Raw genomic sequence first — 18,126 nt, 5'->3', positions numbered from 1 at the left:
GTGACATAAGACATCATACTGCTGCACCTCTCTCTCCCTGCTGAGCAATGGCTCCTTTCAAACACAGACATCCTCACCCTTACTCCCTTCCATTCTCTCTCTGTCACAAGCACTCCCTCACTGACTCCTCAAAGAGTGTATTTCCTTGGCTGACTTACAGAGAAAGAGAAAGGGGGAGAGAGAGAGAGGGATAGAGAGAGAGAGAGAGAGAGAGAGAGAGAGAGAGAGAGAGGAGAGTGTAAAGAGAATGTGTGTATGAGAGAGGGGAGTAGGGAGTATGGATAAGGGAGTAGAGCGAGAGAGAGACCCAGATCTCTTTGCTGTAGCATTTTCTTCTTGACCTGGAGTCCTAGAGGAGGAGAAATGAGAGAGCAGAGCTGGTCCGTGTGATGGTATTCACTCTGTAACAAGGCAGATGAACATGAGTAGTAGTGAGAAGAGGAATAGGAAGAGGTCGTCAGGGGACATCGACATGCAGAAGGACAGACTGAGTCTCCTGTAGGATTAACCTCAGCCCCACTCCAAACCTAACACTGGGGACCAGAAAGAACAGGTAAGAAAGTACAGGTCTTCCACATAGTGCGCATTAAGTAGTGAAAGCATGCGTCTCTCCTCTCTAAACAGTTAAACCATTTGCCAGTGCCGTGGCAAGAGCTAAGCTTATCAGCTGAAATGCTCTAGTATTATGAGTTTGAAATGCAGAGAGGACTACTACTGTTGCTGGACTTTGCCAGTGCTGTTCTGCACTGATATACTGTAGGTTAGGGAGTAATGTGTGTTGGAATACCATCTATTTCAATGGACTGTGGCTGCCTGCTTTGTGCAGTATGAATGGGTTAAAATCCATGATGTCCACGTGTATTAAAACACTTTGAGTTGATGACATGTTTTTTAAGAGAGTAAAGGTGTTTTGACTGTTCTCAGGAAGGTAGAATGGTCATTAGCGAGGAGCTAGACACAGGCACTGTGGCAGCACACACCGGAAAGAGAGAGTCATTAATCTAGCATTTCCTATAAATCACTACTTATTCCTCTGTCATTGTTATGTAAAAGCAGTGTGAGAAGCCCTTCTAGCGTTTAACTAGGGAGAAGAACTTTCTGAGGACAAATGATGTTCTCCTGAGATATTTAGGCTGGAAGATAAGGAACCGCTAATCCAGATTCCTCTGTTTAGACCTCTTCCCTGAACCTTGTCTAGAGGGGCTCAACTTTCTACCTGGTTATTAATTCATTTGAGTGATGTTCAATTATTTCACTTATCACCATGCCATAAATCACAGAGCATTCATTTGGTTCTCACGAACTGTAATCCATTTGTCAAGGCATACATCACACTGTCTAGCTGAGCCAAAACGAAATGTGCAACATATCTATCTTTTAAAGGGTTATAGGGAGTGCAGTACATGCATACTTTAGGTTAACTGTCATTCATCTCCTCAGCACCTATCTGTCTTTGTCGTGCTCCTAATCCAGGCCAGCTCCGGGAGAGAGAGGAGAGATACTTGAGCTTTTCCCATTCGAGCTGATGTGGTCCTCCAGCACTTAATGACATCATGGTAGATACATGGAGGAGGGGAGAGAGAGAGATATCCGCCATTAACATTTTTGGCACTTGTCCAGGTCAGGGATAAGGAGATCCTTTCCAAATGTTTGTGTCAGTAGTTTACTTTACACACGTGAGCGTTTTGCTTCCAGGGGTCACCACAGTTCATTCACATACCTGTGAGAATCAGACACAGTATTAAAACTGGCCCGGTGTTTTACAATGTTTGAAGAGTTATTAAGTCAGACAGACCAAGCTGTATCATATAAGTGCCACAGGTGCAGAGAGAGCACTTGCTTACTCAAACTGCTTCCCTTTCCACTGAGTATGCTGTTGTCACAGAGCATCTCACGTCACTACATAATTATGATATTGCATCACTTCCTTCTTATCATTGAGATGACTAAGGACATGGCTAAGCTGTGAGGTAATGTAGCTGTGAGGTAATGTAGCTCTATCAGCAGTGGAAGACATCACAGCACAATAGTGAATGTACATCCAGTACTGATACTGCAGGGTACATCATGCACTAGGCTTTGGAATGTCTAGATTGTTGGATAGAACGTATCCAATATTCTACTTATAGAGAGTGCATAAGGGGTGATTATAACCCGTGTCCACTGTCCAGTGCACTGCCATCAGCAAGAGACCTGGCATAACTACAGTTTTAACTACACTTTGGGGAAAGTAACTATTCCAGGGGAATAAATAGTTACTTTGGAGGTGACTACAACTATTTGAATTCAGATCCCAAAAAGTACTAGTTTTTAAAACTTCTTGAATACAGATCTCAGAAAATGACTACTTTTCAAAACTATTTGAATGCAGATCTGAGAAAGCAACTACTTAAAAACCATTTTTGAATACAGATCTCAGGAAGTGGATAATTTTCTGAAACTATAGGATTGGCCGCTTTCAACTAATGACAGGGCTGTATCTGGAACTGCATGTTGCAGATAGAAATAGAATGAATAGAGCACACACAATCTCCTGCACTATTCCAATCTATCTCACAGTCATATTTGAAGAGTGTTGTTCCAAAACGCTATATACCCTCTGTGACTTCTAGGAAGATTTGAACCCACTCATCCCCCAAAAAATTCACAACAATTTACACCATCATTGTAAAGTTTGTTGCTTGATTGTTATTTCTGAAGATACTTATTTATTTCAGGTGATTAGTGATTCATTTACAGGTCAACCCTGTTATATGAACTGAACTCTCGTTTTAATGTGGTGCAACTATTCCTTTAAAAAAAGAAATCCAATACATCTCTGGAATGTATTTTAAGGCTTTGCATGCATTTTAGCTGCAAATGTACAGTATCTATATGTATTTGAAATAGATTTTTTGCCATTGACATTGAAAAAATATATAAATGCAACATGCAACAATTTCAAGGTTTTACTGAGTTAAAGTTCATATAAGGAAATCAGTCAATTGAAATTAATTAATTTGGCCCTGATCTATGGATTTCACATGACTGGGAAAACAGATATGCATCTGTGTATCAGAAAACCAGTCAGTATCTGGTGTGACCACCGTTTGCCTCATGCAGCGTCACACATCTCCTTCGCGTAGAGTTGATCAGGCTGTTGATTGTGAACTGTGGAATATTGTCCTACTCTTCTCCAATGGCTATGCGAAGTTGCTGGATATTGGCGGGAACTGGAACATGCTGTCGTACATGTCGATACAGAGCATCCCAAACATGGGTGACATGTCTGGTGAGTATTAAGGTCATGGAAGAACTGGGACATTTTCAGCTTCCAGGAATTGTGTACAGATCCTTGCGATATGGGGCTCTGCATTATCATGCTGAAACATGAGGTGATGGCAGCGGATGAATGGCACAGCAATGGTCCTCAGGATCTCGTCATGGTATCTCTGCGGGTTCAAATTGCCATCGATAAAATGCAATTGTGTTCGTTGCCCGTAGTTTATACCTGCCCATACCATAACACCATCGCCACCATGGTGGCACTCTGTTCACAACGTTGACATCAGCAAACCATTCGCCCACACGACGCCATACACGCTGTCTGCCCGGTACAGTTGAAACCGGGATTCATCCGTGAAGTGCACACTGCTCCAGCATGCCAGTGGCCATCGAAGGTGAACATTTGACCTCTGAAGTCAGTTACGACGCCGAACTGCAGTCAGGTCAAGACCCTGGTGTGGAAGACTAGCACGCAGATGTACTTCCCTGAGATGGTTTCTGACAGACAGTTTTTGGTTGTGCAAACCCACAGTTTCATCAGCTGTCCGGGTGGCTGGTTTCAGGTGTTCCCGCAGGTGAATAAGCCGGATGTGGAAGACCTGGGCTGGTGTGGTTATATGGGGTCTGCGGATGTGAAGCCAATTGGACGTACTGCCAAATTCTCTAAAACAATGTTTTTGGCTTATGGTAGAGAAATTAACATTACATTCTATGGCAACAGCTCTGGTGGATATTCCTGCAATCAGCATGCCAATTGCCCACTCTGTCAAAACTTGAGACATGTGTAGCATTGTTGTGATTTTTTATTGTCCCCAGCACAAGGTGCACCTTGTTCATGCTGTTTAATCAGCTTCTTGATATGCCACACCTGTCAGATGGACAGATTATCTTGGCAAAGGAGAAATGCTCACTAACAAGGATGAAAACACATTTTGCACAACATTTGACAGAAGTAAGCTTTTTGTGCATACAGAACATTTCTGTATGAAACATTGGAACATTTCTCATGAAACATTGGAACAACACTTTACATGTATATTGAAATGTATTTTTTTCCTCATATGGATGGAAACAGAGGTCTGCTTCACGTGGCTAACTCAATGATCCAACTCATCACTCCTGTGACATTTAGAAGGCATGTTTCTGCCTATAGTGTGTTGTGGGTGTGGGCCATCCTCCTCAGTGAATTTCATAAAAATGTCAATTTTAAAACATTTAAAAAGCAATTATTTTAGATAAAACTATACTAAATATAATCACGTCACCAAATATTTGATTAAAACACTATTTTGCAAAGAAGGTCTACAGTAGCCTCAACAGCACTATGTTGGGTAGCACCATGGTGTAGCCGGATGACAGCTAGCTTCTGTCCTCCTCTGGGTATATTGACTTCAGTACAAAACATAGGAGGCTCACGGATCTCACTACCCATCCATAGACTTAAACAGTAATTATGACAACTTCCGGAGTATGTCCTCCAGCCTATCAGAGTTCTTGCAGCATAAACTGACATGTTGTGCACCCAATCAAAGTATCAGAGAATTACTGAAAGCATAAGCTACAGATAGCTAGCACTGCAGTTTATAAAATGTGGTGAGTAGTTGACTCAAAGAAAGACAATAGTTGAACAGTTTTGAACAAATTAATTTCTTCCAAAATGAAGGAGAAGCAAGAGCGACATAGAGAGAGAGTTTGTCTTTTTTTTAACTTTCAGTTTCACTTACTTAGCTAGCAAATGCAGCTAGCTAGTTTAGCCTACTGAAACACTCTGCTCCAACAGAGGGATGCTTACTGACAGTACACTAACGTTACTGCATGATTGTAGCGGGTTTACTAACGTGTTAGTTCTATTAGCTTTGCTGACTATGACGTTACTTTAGCTAATATGGTGACAACGATATAGGCTGTGTGTAGCGGTTTGGCTTGGAAAGACTTTTTCGCATGGTCACATACAGCTGATTTGCTGTGCATTGAAGTCCACAGCGAAGGGAGGAAAAGGAATACAATGTGGCTGTTATGAAGGTGAACTCTGTTCACACATGATCAGGGTGTATTCATCTCGCCGATTCTGTTGAGAAACATTTCTTAAACAGAAGCAAACAGAACAAAACAGGGATAAACATACCTGAATTTGTCCAATAGAAATTCTCGTTTGCAACTGTTGGACTAATGTCACCTGAAATTTGTCTCTCAACCTTTGTGCACCTAAGTTGTAAATGTTCATTTATAGGCAAGGTTGTAGCAACCTCATGATGGGTATAGGGAAAATTTGAGAATCATGTAGTACACTAAACTTATCACGGTTACTTTGAACTGGGTGAATGGAATATGAATGAGAGTCCAATATGCTGTAAAGTAAATAAGGCCATGCTCATAAAAAAAAGGTCCTCCCTCATCTTAAACTGCACTGACTGCTGCCTTATCACCGTGGTTTCTGAGTTATCAGTGTCTGCACTGGCTGACTGCCGGAGCTCTTGAGTTGGACAGACTCAAGTTAGACTAAATGTGTACCGCTTTCTTCCAGCAGTGTGAAACGATCATGTAATGTCATGTAATATTATGTCATGTCATGTTATACATGGACAGATCAGTGCAGACCATTTGAACTGTATGGAATTTCATGCAGAGACCACCTGACTGGGCCTGTGGAATTCCAGAGTGGTTCAGTGGAATTCTAATTTTAGACTTCAGAGAAATAACTGACTTCATGATTTAGTGTGTAAGTCTACTGTATCTGAGTGTGCTTCACCCATGTTTAATTTGCAGACTCTATGGCCTTTGTGCAACATCCTGAACATGACCCATGATCCACGCCTCTCAGAATCTCCTTTTAAACGTTATATCCAATCATGTCACGTTACTCAAGGAATTTGGTTCTTGATTGGTTGGTTTTCATTTACAGATTCTGTAAACCTACTCCATGTTGCTCCCTAAATAGATCATATGAATTGGGTTGCTACCCAGCACAGTAGAGTTGTGAAGATCACATCTGCTGTGAGATGCAACACATGCAAACCTCAAATCAATCAAATCACATGAGCCAAATACAACAGGTGTAGACCTTACTGTGAAGTGCTTACTTACAAGCCCTTAACCAACAGTACAGTTCTTTGTTCAGAACATATGGAGATACTTATATGTGCACATTTAGGCCTATGTGAATTGCATATGATTTGATAGGCCTACTGCGTACAGTAATAGGGCATACTAGCTGACACATCTTCATCTACTGAAGGTCCTTCCCTGTACAACTTCTGTCACTCGTGTATTCATACAGTGCATGTCTTCCTTTTGTCATACGGTGCCTTCGGAAAGTATTCAGACCACTTGACTTTTTCCACATTTTGTTACCTTACAGCCTTATTCTAGAATTGATTAAATTAAATTTTTCCCTCATCAATTTACACACAACACCCTATAATGACAAAACAAAAACATATTTTTTTTACATTTTTGCAAATGTATTCAAAATAAAATACCGAATTACCTTATTTACATAAGTAATCAGACCTTTTGCCTAGAGACCTGAAATTGGGCTCAGGTGTGTCCGGTTTCCATGGCTCGTCCTTGAGATGTTTCTACAACTTGATTGGAGTCCACCTGCGGTAAATTCAACTGATTGAACATAATTTGGAAAGGCGCACACCTGTCTATATAAGGTCCCACAGTTGACAGTGCATGTCAGAGAAAAAACCAAGGCATGAGGTCGAAGGAATTGTCCGACAGGATTTTGTCGAAGCACAGATCTGGGGAGGTGTACCAAAAAATGTCTGCAGCATTTAAGGTCCCCAAAAACACAGTGGCCTCCATTATTCTTCAATGGAAGAAGTTTGGAACCAAGACTCCTCATAGAGCTGGCCGCCCAGCCAAACTGAGCAATCGGGGGAGAAGGGGGTCTGTATACTTGCCAAAGGCACTGCAAATGGCACAGTTAAGACACTGTGTTCCTCATGTTGAAGAGCCCGTGTTTGCTAATGGTGGAACCTCTAAATTTAACCAATGCAATCAGAAGACTGTGATGATGAAAGGGATACTATGAGTTGAAACCTTGGTAGGGAAATTACGTTGCTCTGGCAGGATGACATGTCAGGTGTAAGAAATATTGATGCAGAGTATAAACAGAAGTAGATCACTAGATGTACCATTTCAAAATGTATGTAAAGTAGCCAACAAGACAGGGACCGATGACTACAATGAACTCTATTCCACATCATGTATCTCAAGCAAGCAGTAAAATCTGATTTAAAGAACATAAAACTACATGTTATGGAACAACGCGGACTGTGAAGAGACACACACACACACACACACAGGCACACACACATACGCACACATGCTAACACGCGCACTCTACACAAACATACATTGTAATGTTGCAATATTGCTGTATTGTGGTTTAATACATGTTGTATTGTCGACATGTAGTGGTATAGTAGTGGTGAAATAATGTGTTCTATTATATACACATCATTGTACCACAGGAAGAGTGGCCTTGGCAGCAGCTAAGGGGGATCCTTAATAAATACAAATACAAAATGTCAGCAGGGACCATCATCTCGGAAGGTTTAAGAAATTCCAAGGGGACTAAACAGAATTTCCACGTGTAATGTAATGCTATGACATCAATCAACGAGGAATGTGTGTAATGTAAGTGTGATCGGCTGTCTCAACCGACAGCAGGCGTCATCGCTCTTCGGTTTAACTACATTTGTCTCTGGAATATGTCTGTTAGGACCTCAAAGGTCATTGTTTGTCTGCAACGGAATGTGTCTGCAGAAAGCCGAGACAGACCAATGTGTACCACTACATGGGAAATAGGGAGTGGGACTTGTAAAAACTGCAACACTAATATTTGATTCTAGACCATTTCTTCCATATTCACGAGTCAAGTTTGATTGAAATATCCGTTCATTGAAATTCTGGTATTTTCTGGTGAGGTCGTGTTTTCCTTGTAAAGATGGAAGAGCCTTGGGATCTCATCTTATAAGTGTCTGCAGGCGTGGTACATTGCCAAACTCCTTCGTGCTGAGGCACAGTCCCAAGCCCATATTTAGTCACGTTGGATTCATAGCGTGGATATATCAAACTCCCCAAATCAAACTATTGATTTTTCCAAAGACTTTGGAGGGTCCCTGGAATCCCAGCAGCTGTTAGCACTAGTGTCTCAGAGAGTAGGAGCTATCTATTTACCATTCCTGACATTACAGGCCTAATAAGGACCATTCGGCTATGCAGTCTGCGAAGAACCCCTGGAGGAGCGCTGGCCCTGGCACTGGCAGAGTGGCAGTATCCACGCCATGAATACAGGCCTCACACAAACAACACCAATGCTAGATAGGTCTGGGAAAGAGATCATATCCACTGGCTCAATCAGGCTCTCCAACTAAGGTTATATTTCATGCATATCCACACACGTTGTGGTCGAAATGTGGATTGTATGTACAGTATGTGGTGGAGCTGTAGCTAAACTTTGTTACTTTTTTAATGATAATTTGACCAGTATGTTGTGTCCCAACCTAAAGTGGTGGGACTCCCCCTAAGTCTGCTGCACGCACCGCAGATAAAGCACAAGTGCTAATTTGCTGATCACGGCTATAGTGATGGGGATCATTTTTTGCAACATGCAGGAATGGAATGTGAGGCTTTGAGGCCAGGTGGCTTTAGAATCCCTATTTGCCCGCTAAGAATCTACTTTAATCACAACAGTTGCAAACCATTGCGCTGACATTTAGGGTCATCCTGTAAGAATCTGATAGAAATGTTTAAAGAAAACACACTGTTGGAGTAAGTTAAGGGTATAGAGAAGGTCTTGTTATCATTACGCCTTGGTGAGGTTGGAGTAATAGATCAATATCCTGATCCTGGTCTGTTTCAATCAACAGTGTCCAGCCTGTTATCTATCTAACCTCAGTTCCTTGTGAATGTTGGGCTTTTCACGGCTCAATCAGCTCATTACTACTGAATCAAAGTAATGCAAGTCCCAGCTGACAGTATTACACAATACCACGGAAATGTGGGAATAAGAAACGGTTTAATTAAACTGTGCTGGAGGAAAAATAATAGTGTTCTTGGAGTTTGGAATCATAGGTGGAAGCCAAAGGAGCCAGAAGTTGGAGCTGAAGTGTTTATCCAAAGTTAAATGGAAGATGAACGCCAGAGAGCTAGGGAGAAGTGATACTTTACTCTAAAAAGCTGTTGCATAGTTACGTAACTGGAAGTATGCATGTACTTCAATAACAAATGCAAGTGACACATTGAATGCCCTCAAGTTCATGTCCTGAGTAAGAGTTCAAAACATTATCCAGGGTTATGTTTTGAAATTTATGGTAGAAGTCTGAGCACCCAAGATATGGTCAGCATTGATTGTGTCTGATTCCCTTCTGACCTTTAACACCCTCTCTTAACTCTATTTTGTAGGCCAACTACTGTAGGCCAACTACTGTAGGCCATCTACTGGTGGCCAACTACTGTAGGCCAACTACTGGTGGCCAACTACTGTAGGCCAACTACTGGTGGCCAACTACTGTAGGCCAACTACTGGTGGCCAACTACTGTAGGCCAACTACTGTAGGCCAACTACTAGGCCATCTACTGGTGGCCAACTACTGTAGGCCAACTACTGGTGGCCAACTACTGTAGGCCAACTACTGGTGGCCATCTACTGTAGGCCAACTACTGTAGGCCAACTACTGTAGGCCAACTACTGGTGGCCATCTACTGTAGGCCAACTACTGTAGGCCAACCAACTGGCCTGGTGGCCTGTAGGCCAACTACTGGTGGCCATCTACTGTAGGCCAACTACTGTAGGCCAACTACTGGTGGCCATCTACTGTAGGCCAACTACTGTAGGCCAACTACTGGTGGCCATCTACTGTAGGCCAACTACTGTAGGCCAACTACTGTAGGCCAACTACTGGTGGCCATCTACTGTAGGCCATCTACTGTAGGCCAACTACTGGTGGCCAACTACTGTCGGCCAACTACTGGTGGCCATCTACTGTAGGCCAACTACTGTAGGCCAACATCATTTTCCACTACCACTCATGTTCGCACGGCAACGCTGATCACTATTTGCGTGTGTTAGAAGTGTTGGTCAGAAGCTGTGTGACTCAACAAGGCAGGGCATCTCACCCAGTGTTTGGATAGAGAGGCTTTACTGAGCATTACTGTGAAGCACTGAGGTTAGAATAACGCCGGCTCTCAGTCATCTCAGTCCACTGGCTCTCACCTGACCACACATGCTTATGTGTATCCATCTAGTGTATCCATCTACTGTAGGGGGGGGGGGGTGCAAGTGATAGTCCCACTAAGCCCAAACCAGATGGGGTGGCGTATAGCTGCAGAATGCTGTGGGAGCCATGCTGGTTAAGTGTGTCTTGAATTTTAAATAAATCACATACAGTGTCACCAGCAAAGCACCCCCACACCATCACACCTCCTCCTTCTTTATTAGTGGTTTCTTTGCAGCAATTTGACCAAGAAGGCCTGATTCACGTAGTCTCCTCTGAACAGTTGATGTTGAGATGTGTCTGTTACTTGTGAAGCATTTATTTACTTGTGAAGCATTTATTTGGCCTGTAATTTCTGAGGCTGGTAACTCTAATGAACTGATCCTTTGCAGCAGAGTCTTCCTTTCCTGTGGCGGTCCTCGTGAGAGACAGTCCTCATCATAGCGCTTGATGGTTTTTGTGACTGCACTTGAAGAAACTTTCAAAGTTCTTGAAATGTTCCGTATTGACTGACCTTCATGTCTTAAAGTAATGATGGACAGTTGATTCTCTTTTCTTGTTCGAGATGTTCTTGCCATAATTGTCACACCCTGATCTGTTTCACCTGTCTTTGTGCTTGTCTCCACCCCCCTCCAGGCGTCTCCCATCTTCCCCCATTACTCCCTGTGTATTTATACCTGTGTTTTCTGTTTCTCTGTTGCCAGTATGCCTTGTCCCGTCAAGTCCTACCAGCTTGTTCCCGTGTTTTCTGGCTCTAGTTTTTGTGTTACCTAGTCTTCCCAGTTCTGACCTTTCTGCCTGTCCTGACCCTGATCCTGCCTGCCGTCCTGTACCTGCCTGACTCTGATATGGATTACGACTCTTTGCCTGCTTTGACTTACCTTTTGCCTGCACCTTGTACTGAAATAAACTCTGAGACTCATACTATCCACCTCCTGTGTCTGCATCTGGGTCTTAGCCTGAGCCATGATAATGATATGGACTTGGTCTTTTACCAAATAGGGCTATCTTCTGTATACCACCCCTACCTTGTCACAACACAACTGATTGGCTCAAACGCATTAAGAAGGAAAGAAATTCCACAAATTAAGGGACACCTTTTAATTGAAATGCATTCTAGGTGACTACCTCATGAAGCTGGTTGAGAGAATGCAGAGTGTGCAAAGCTGTCATCAAGGCAAAGGGTGGCTACTTTGAAGAATCTCAAATATAACATATATTTTGATTTAACACTTTTTTTGTCACATGGGATGACCCTGGAGAGACGAAGCAGGTACGGGGAGTCAAACATTTAATATAGAACGGACATGGAACGAGACAGGAACAGCGTCAGCAAACGAGTAACACAAACAAAAAACAATTAATACAGCAGCGGGAACAGAGCAGGGGAACTGACAAATATAGGGGAGGTAATAAACGGATGATGAGTGAGTTCAGGTGAGTCCATTATCGCTGATGCACGTGACGAGGGAAAGCAGGTGTGCGTAATGGACGATAGGAATGTGTGATGCAGGACAGCCTGGCGCCCTCATGGGCCAGGGGAGGGAAGAGCGGGAGCAGACGTGACATTTTTGGTGTCTACTTGATTCCATATGTGTTATTTCATAGTTTTGATGTCTTCACTATTCTTCTACAATGTAGAAAATAGTAAAAATAAAGAAAAACCCTTGAATGAATAGGTGTGTCCAAACTTTTGACTGGTACTGTACAGACAGTCATTGGTGCAGGCCTAGTTTTCTCCCAGTCTCATAACTTTCCTATCAAACATCTTGTTTTCATCCAGGTTACAACGAGTTAGACTGTTCTTTCAAGATGTTCACAGTCCCACTGTTGTGCTGTTCTGGTGCCGGGTTACGTTGTTTCAAAGGTCCCAGGGAGGTGGTTAAGGTCTGCAGTCTGCAGATGTAAGCGGGTCGCACATCTAATTGAACCTCGAACTGATTTCAGAGCAGAGACAGCAGTGGAGCGGTTGAGGGAAGAGAGAATGAGTGTCAGTTCTGTGATCTCACTCAGCTCAGGAGGGCTCAGAGCATGAGTCATGGGTCAGGGGTCGAATGACATCACCTGGGAGGTACAGGGGATTTGTTCCTTATCTGTAAATAATTAAAAGTACTGATGTCATACTCTACCAGAACTTGATTACAGAAAGAACACTCTCTCAATATCAGGGGCCTGTAGTTGTTCCATTAATCACAACTCCTTCAGGGGCGAGGAGAGAAGCTCTATGAAGTTTTGAGAATTTTTAACACACACAAGTTTTAACGCACACGCATACATAAACATGCACTGATTACCTATATTGTGTGCAGTGCACTTGACCCCAATGGACACAGAGATGACTCAACAGAACATGAATGCAATGTAACTCTAAAGATGACCCTACTGGTCTTACTGCATAATATGATGCATATGCCAACATAGTTTATAGGCCTGTATTTCTTTTTGAGTTGGATCCCAGATTTTGTTCTGATTTGCATGACAAAACAGGCCAAACTCCCAGGGGTGTTGCATATTTTCCAGTTTCCTCCCATCCAAAGTGTCACCACCCAGCATGAGATACAGCCTCTGTGAAAGAACAGGGCATGTCAGAAACACACACACCCTGTTGAGTGATTTTGCATGTTGAATATTTGTCTGAGCTCGTATAGATTAGAGGAATGACAGATGAAGGACATGCTGCCTTGGAGTATTGTTATGGTTGACTTTACACCTGATAATCTCATGTACAGACTACATAAACATAAATGATACCATAGATCTGTCTTTATACTATCGGCACTGATAGCTGAAGAGCAGCAATAGTTCCGGCGCTTGGGTGTTTCGTCACTGGTTATATGAATAAATCCCAATTTCGCAGGTATATAGATTCTGAAGAATTTCGGAAGGGAAGAGGGCCTTCGGCCTATAGACTTTACCCGTAACTTGTAAAGAGTGAGGGTGGAGTGCCTCGTTCCGGTTCCGCTCCTGGTTGCAGCATCTCTTCATCTCTTCTCTTCACATGTATGGGCGCAGAACTTCATCGAGCAGCTGACCAATTATATGAGACTTTAGCTCTGGGTTAACCAAGATATTACACCTGATAATACTGTACACTTCCTCATGTAGCTCTAATTCAGCCTGTGTGCCTCCTGTCATTGAATAGAAGTGGGTGAGAAAGGTAGAGGAAGGGGAGGAGGGGTATGAAGATGAGTTTTCAAGGACAAGGCCCTTAAACTAGAGTGATGTGGTAATTGATGTGTTCTTCAATCGGAGTACAATTTAGTCCAGGATCTCTCTCTCTCTAAGTTTGCACTGATTCTGTTGACGTTAAGTTCATTGATTATTTAGTTGACATTTTCCTTCATTTGTATTCATTGCTGCACAGGTAGAGCAAAGCACAGGATTAAAATGTGATTTCCTCTGTTATTTTTCTCTGCACGGGTAGAGGATGAGATCCAAGAGCAGTGGGGTGGAAAGCCCAGCCAATGGAGTACTGAGGGTTCCCCAGGCAATGCATGATATAAACCAAGAAGAGGAAGTAAATCTGCATGCACCTATAAAGAGCCTAAAGGTCAAAGTTCAACCAAACAATGAGGAAGTGAAGGGGTTGGTGGTCTCTGACATAGAGAAGTCAACTGAGGACAGCTCAGGGACTAGTGACCAAAGACTGGGAATCATCAACTTTACTAAAGAGGACCTTCTGAGGCTGCTAGGTGTCATGGAATGTGAGGTTCAGGTGAGTCTCACTCATTTTGATAAACTACCATACGCTCATATTGTACATAGATTTATAGCTACATGTGGGTTGGACCACAAATCTTGTCAGCTGGGATGTTGTTTACTTGTATTATCCACTAGGTGGAACGTATTGCCATGATTTTATTGTAAACCCTCACAATACTATAGGCCCAAATTACAATTTATTTACAATTTCTCTACATTACAGCTCTCTCTAGTGGCTGATGTTGGTACTAACACAGAGAAAACCTGTCGAAATGCTGTTTTATAACATGCAATTAAGGACTTGGAAGAGTTGTCCTTTGGTGGGCTAAAGGAGTTCCTAATAAACAATTGCACGTTTTTTTTTTCCAGAGTACTAACATTGTTTTTTTTATTTGTGCAACCCCCAGGCGATGGAGGATGTTATCTGTGTGCTGAAGACTGAGAAGACGCGGAAGACTCTGGAGTCCCACTATGGTTCTGCAGTTCCTACCACAGCCCTCCAGGCCTTACAGAGAGACAGCCTTCTCACTACCATCCGGACACACAATGACAATGTCTACCCGAGGCCAATGGCTGAAGTTAGTCACCTACTAACAGATACTTATTAACCTTAGGAAGTGCTTATAAAATGGATTGACTGTAGTATTGTTTTTTTCTTTCTTCATACAGACAAATCTGGTTAAAGATTATTATTTATTTCATATTTTTTTGCATTATTCTAACAATTTCTTAGTTTTAAAGTTAGGATGCATAGGTCAGCAAGACTTAAGTGCAGTGGCTGACTCTCAGAGTAACAGTCTCATAAGATTCTGTGTTGTGTGTGTGTCTCAGCTGGATCATCTACAGGAGAAACACAAGGACACGTACCGGCGCATGCTGGAACAGCTTCTATTGGTTGAGAAGTGTCACCGGCGCACCGTGAACGAGCTGGACAATGAGAAACGCAAACACACTGACTACATGAGCAAGAGAGACGACTTCACTAACCTACTGGAGCAGGAGAGAGAGAGGTGAGAGGATGTGAAAAGGGGATGGGCTCTGTAGACAGGATATTGGCTTCAATTCCCGCACCACCCGTAAGTCAAATGTATGCACGCATGATTGTAATTCGCTCTGGAGAAAAGCGTCAGCCAAATGGCCTATATTATTATATATAAGTACATTTTTGGGGGGACCCAAAACTGAAAGAATCGAAGTAAGAAAAGGTTTTAGGCATAAGGAGCAGCAGGTAGCCTCGTGGTTAGAGTGTTGGCCTAGTAACCGAAAGGTTGCAAGATTGAATCCCTGAGCTGACAAGGTAAAAATCTGTCATTCTACCCCTGAATAAGGCAGTTACCCCGCTGATCCTAGGCTGTCATTGAAAGTAAGAATTTATTCTTATCTGACTTGCCTTGTTAAATAAAGGTTAAAAAAATGGAGTTAGTGATGAGGCAACATTGCCCATCACCAAGGGATCAAACATGTATGAGAGAGAGAGAGGCCCCATCCCTGTGAGACCTGCTCGCTGATTAAACTACTCACACAGAGGGATGAGTGACTTCATCTGACCAGTGTGTGCTAGGCAGTACCTCACCTTAACCCAACTCTGTGACTCCCATTGACACTGATCATCATGGTCTATACCGTATGACACCTATCATATGGCCAGGACCTGTAAAGACAGAGGGCCAGCTCACTTTAGCAGACTTGTTGCTTCCCAGTGCAGCGACTTGCTCAATGGACACATGGAAAACCTGTATGCCCATAAATCCACGCGGCTCCAGCAGCAGTATAAAGGGCCCTTGCACAGTGTTAACTGTTCTCTTGTGCTAAGGGTTCCTGTGCAGTACCAGCCGCCTCTGGACACGGACCATTTACTCAGGTTTATAAATGATGTGCTAGAACTAAGCTGTGTTTTTGCGTGAGTGTGTGTGTGTGTGCAAGTGTGTACTGTATACAGTCAACCTGTGTGCGTGCACGTGTGTGTGTGCGTGCACCAGTGTGTGTATATGTTCCCCACACCAAGTCATCTGCAGGCCACAGGCCAGAGTGGAGCCCCAGCTGCATTTCATAAGCTATAAAACATCAAACAGCATCTCCCAGACCACTGTACTCTCACTGCTCCACAGCCCCTTTCACAGCCCTTTCTCCTTCGCTTCCATTGGACAACTCAGGAGACATACTGTGAAGGCTACATCACTGTCAGAAGAGCCGCCATCATACAGTGGAAGAAGCCCCAGAGAAAGAGGGAGACAGAGGAGAAAAGGAGATGGCGATGAAGTACTGTACATTGATTGTGTTCATTACAACGGACTTGAACCTGACATTTGCCCATGTTGTGTTTGATTGACACCTGACTGAGGTTGACCCTAAGCATTCATAACCCCAGACAACAGGTTTCATTCTCAGTTGGAGAGAGATACCAACCCCAGGATCTCCCTTTAATGAACCTTCAGACGGTCTGATGAAAGCCTTACTGTAAGGCTCTTACACATTAACCACCCTTAGGGAAGCAGATAAAGTCAGCGGGGGGGGGGGCTTCATCGGGTACTAGCTTTGTACAATTTGCACAGTATGAGTGAACAGAGACTTTCATTCTAAAAGCATGGAAGGCGTATATGAACTATAACGGTTTAATCCAAACCTGAGATGGTTGTTGGAGTTAACAGGTTTACAGGTTTCACTAGGTAGGCCTACTGTACCTCCAGTTTATCTTACTGTAGGTGTTAGCGGTGACCTCCTCTGCAAGGTTGTTTCGCTGTCCTGGTTGGCCAGTGTTCAGCCTGCTCTCCACAACCTCCTCTTAGTGCCAACAGCTGTGTGTTTTAACTCTCCTATCAGCACTGGCTGATCCCACATTCCCCTGGCCTTGAGTCACACACACTCCCATGCCAGGTAGAGGGTCATCACTGTTTTGATGTTTCCGTCTGTCAGTGCGAGGTAGGAGGAATGTCCATCCATCTCACACCTGTTCATTCAGATATCTCACTAAATTGTGTGAGTGTGAAAGAAGAAAAACGCGTCATACACCAAACTACTGAAGGAATTTGGAGAGAAGGGGTTACGAACTATACTCACGACTTATAGCCAACAGCCCTAATCACTCACTCAGAGGGGAAGAGAAAATCTTTATTTGGCATAGAAAAGTATGTGCATGATTAAAGGAAGAAATATCTCCGATTCTCAAGTGTTATCTTTATATAAAACCACAGATTTTCAGTGAGACAGTGCACTATATTTACACTCACTCTATTACACATATAGTATGTTGTGAATGAAGAAATAGAAGCCAGTTGCTGTGGTTGACACAAGTATTCATAAGATAGGCATTTAATACCACTAGCCGCCATTGTAATCAAAACGACACCACCTTGTGTTCCACACATTGGGTGGTCTAAAATTAAAGTAGCTCAACCTTGCTTAGCCTCGCTTTTAGTGCCCTTCTGTTAACACAATGCCAATGAGAAGTATGCCCAATCCCAAATCAATCCCTAGACCCTACGGCATATTCACCTGTGGATATCTAAGAGGATTTGATAGGTGTAAGCAATTTGCTAAGACCCATCAAGTCCTCTCCGATATCCACAAGTGCATAGGGTCTAGGGGTTGATTTGGGATTGGGCCATACTGTATAGATCCTGCTGAGCACTTACTGTAATGCTCCCTCAAGAGCAGGGATTACAGTCGAAGGCTTTGTTTTGACAGGCAGCGTCAGCTTCAATCCACAGGCCCCTGACACATACAGGCTGTTGCGCCTCCAACTACCTTCCTCAGGGAAACACAGGATGATTGAAATGTTGTTCCACCGTGAAAATCTGTTTTCTTAGGGACCCACTGTTGATTGCTCCTGAAGAAGTGGTCAAGCGAGTTCAGGAGTTTCTCCTGTTTAGGTTGGAGAGGACAAATGCTATAGTATATCCACCAATTTTTCACATTTGTGTTTTTCATCAGA

The 18,126-nt window shown here is 43.1% G+C and overlaps 1 protein-coding gene across 1 annotated transcript in view; it reads left to right on the top strand.

The window, feature by feature from the left end:
* Positions 1-291: 291 nt before the first annotated feature.
* LOC135538648 (filamin-A-interacting protein 1-like) overlaps positions 292-18,126 on the top strand; it is a 29,784-nt gene continuing 11,949 nt past the window's right edge. Inside the window, exons 1-4 of the mRNA XM_064964524.1 lie at positions 292-553; positions 13,918-14,208; positions 14,603-14,773; positions 15,027-15,205. Coding sequence (XP_064820596.1) covers positions 13,921-14,208; positions 14,603-14,773; positions 15,027-15,205 — 638 coding nt within the window. The 5' untranslated portion in view covers positions 292-553; positions 13,918-13,920. The remainder of the gene's footprint in view (positions 554-13,917; positions 14,209-14,602; positions 14,774-15,026; positions 15,206-18,126) is intronic.

The sequence above is a fragment of the Oncorhynchus masou genome, unplaced genomic scaffold (assembly GCF_036934945.1).
Source record: "Oncorhynchus masou masou isolate Uvic2021 unplaced genomic scaffold, UVic_Omas_1.1 unplaced_scaffold_1___fragment_2___debris, whole genome shotgun sequence".
NCBI lineage: Eukaryota > Metazoa > Chordata > Actinopteri > Salmoniformes > Salmonidae > Oncorhynchus > Oncorhynchus masou.
The sequence above is the reverse complement of the archived record's forward strand: the minus strand, read 5'-3'. Positions and strand labels throughout refer to the sequence as shown.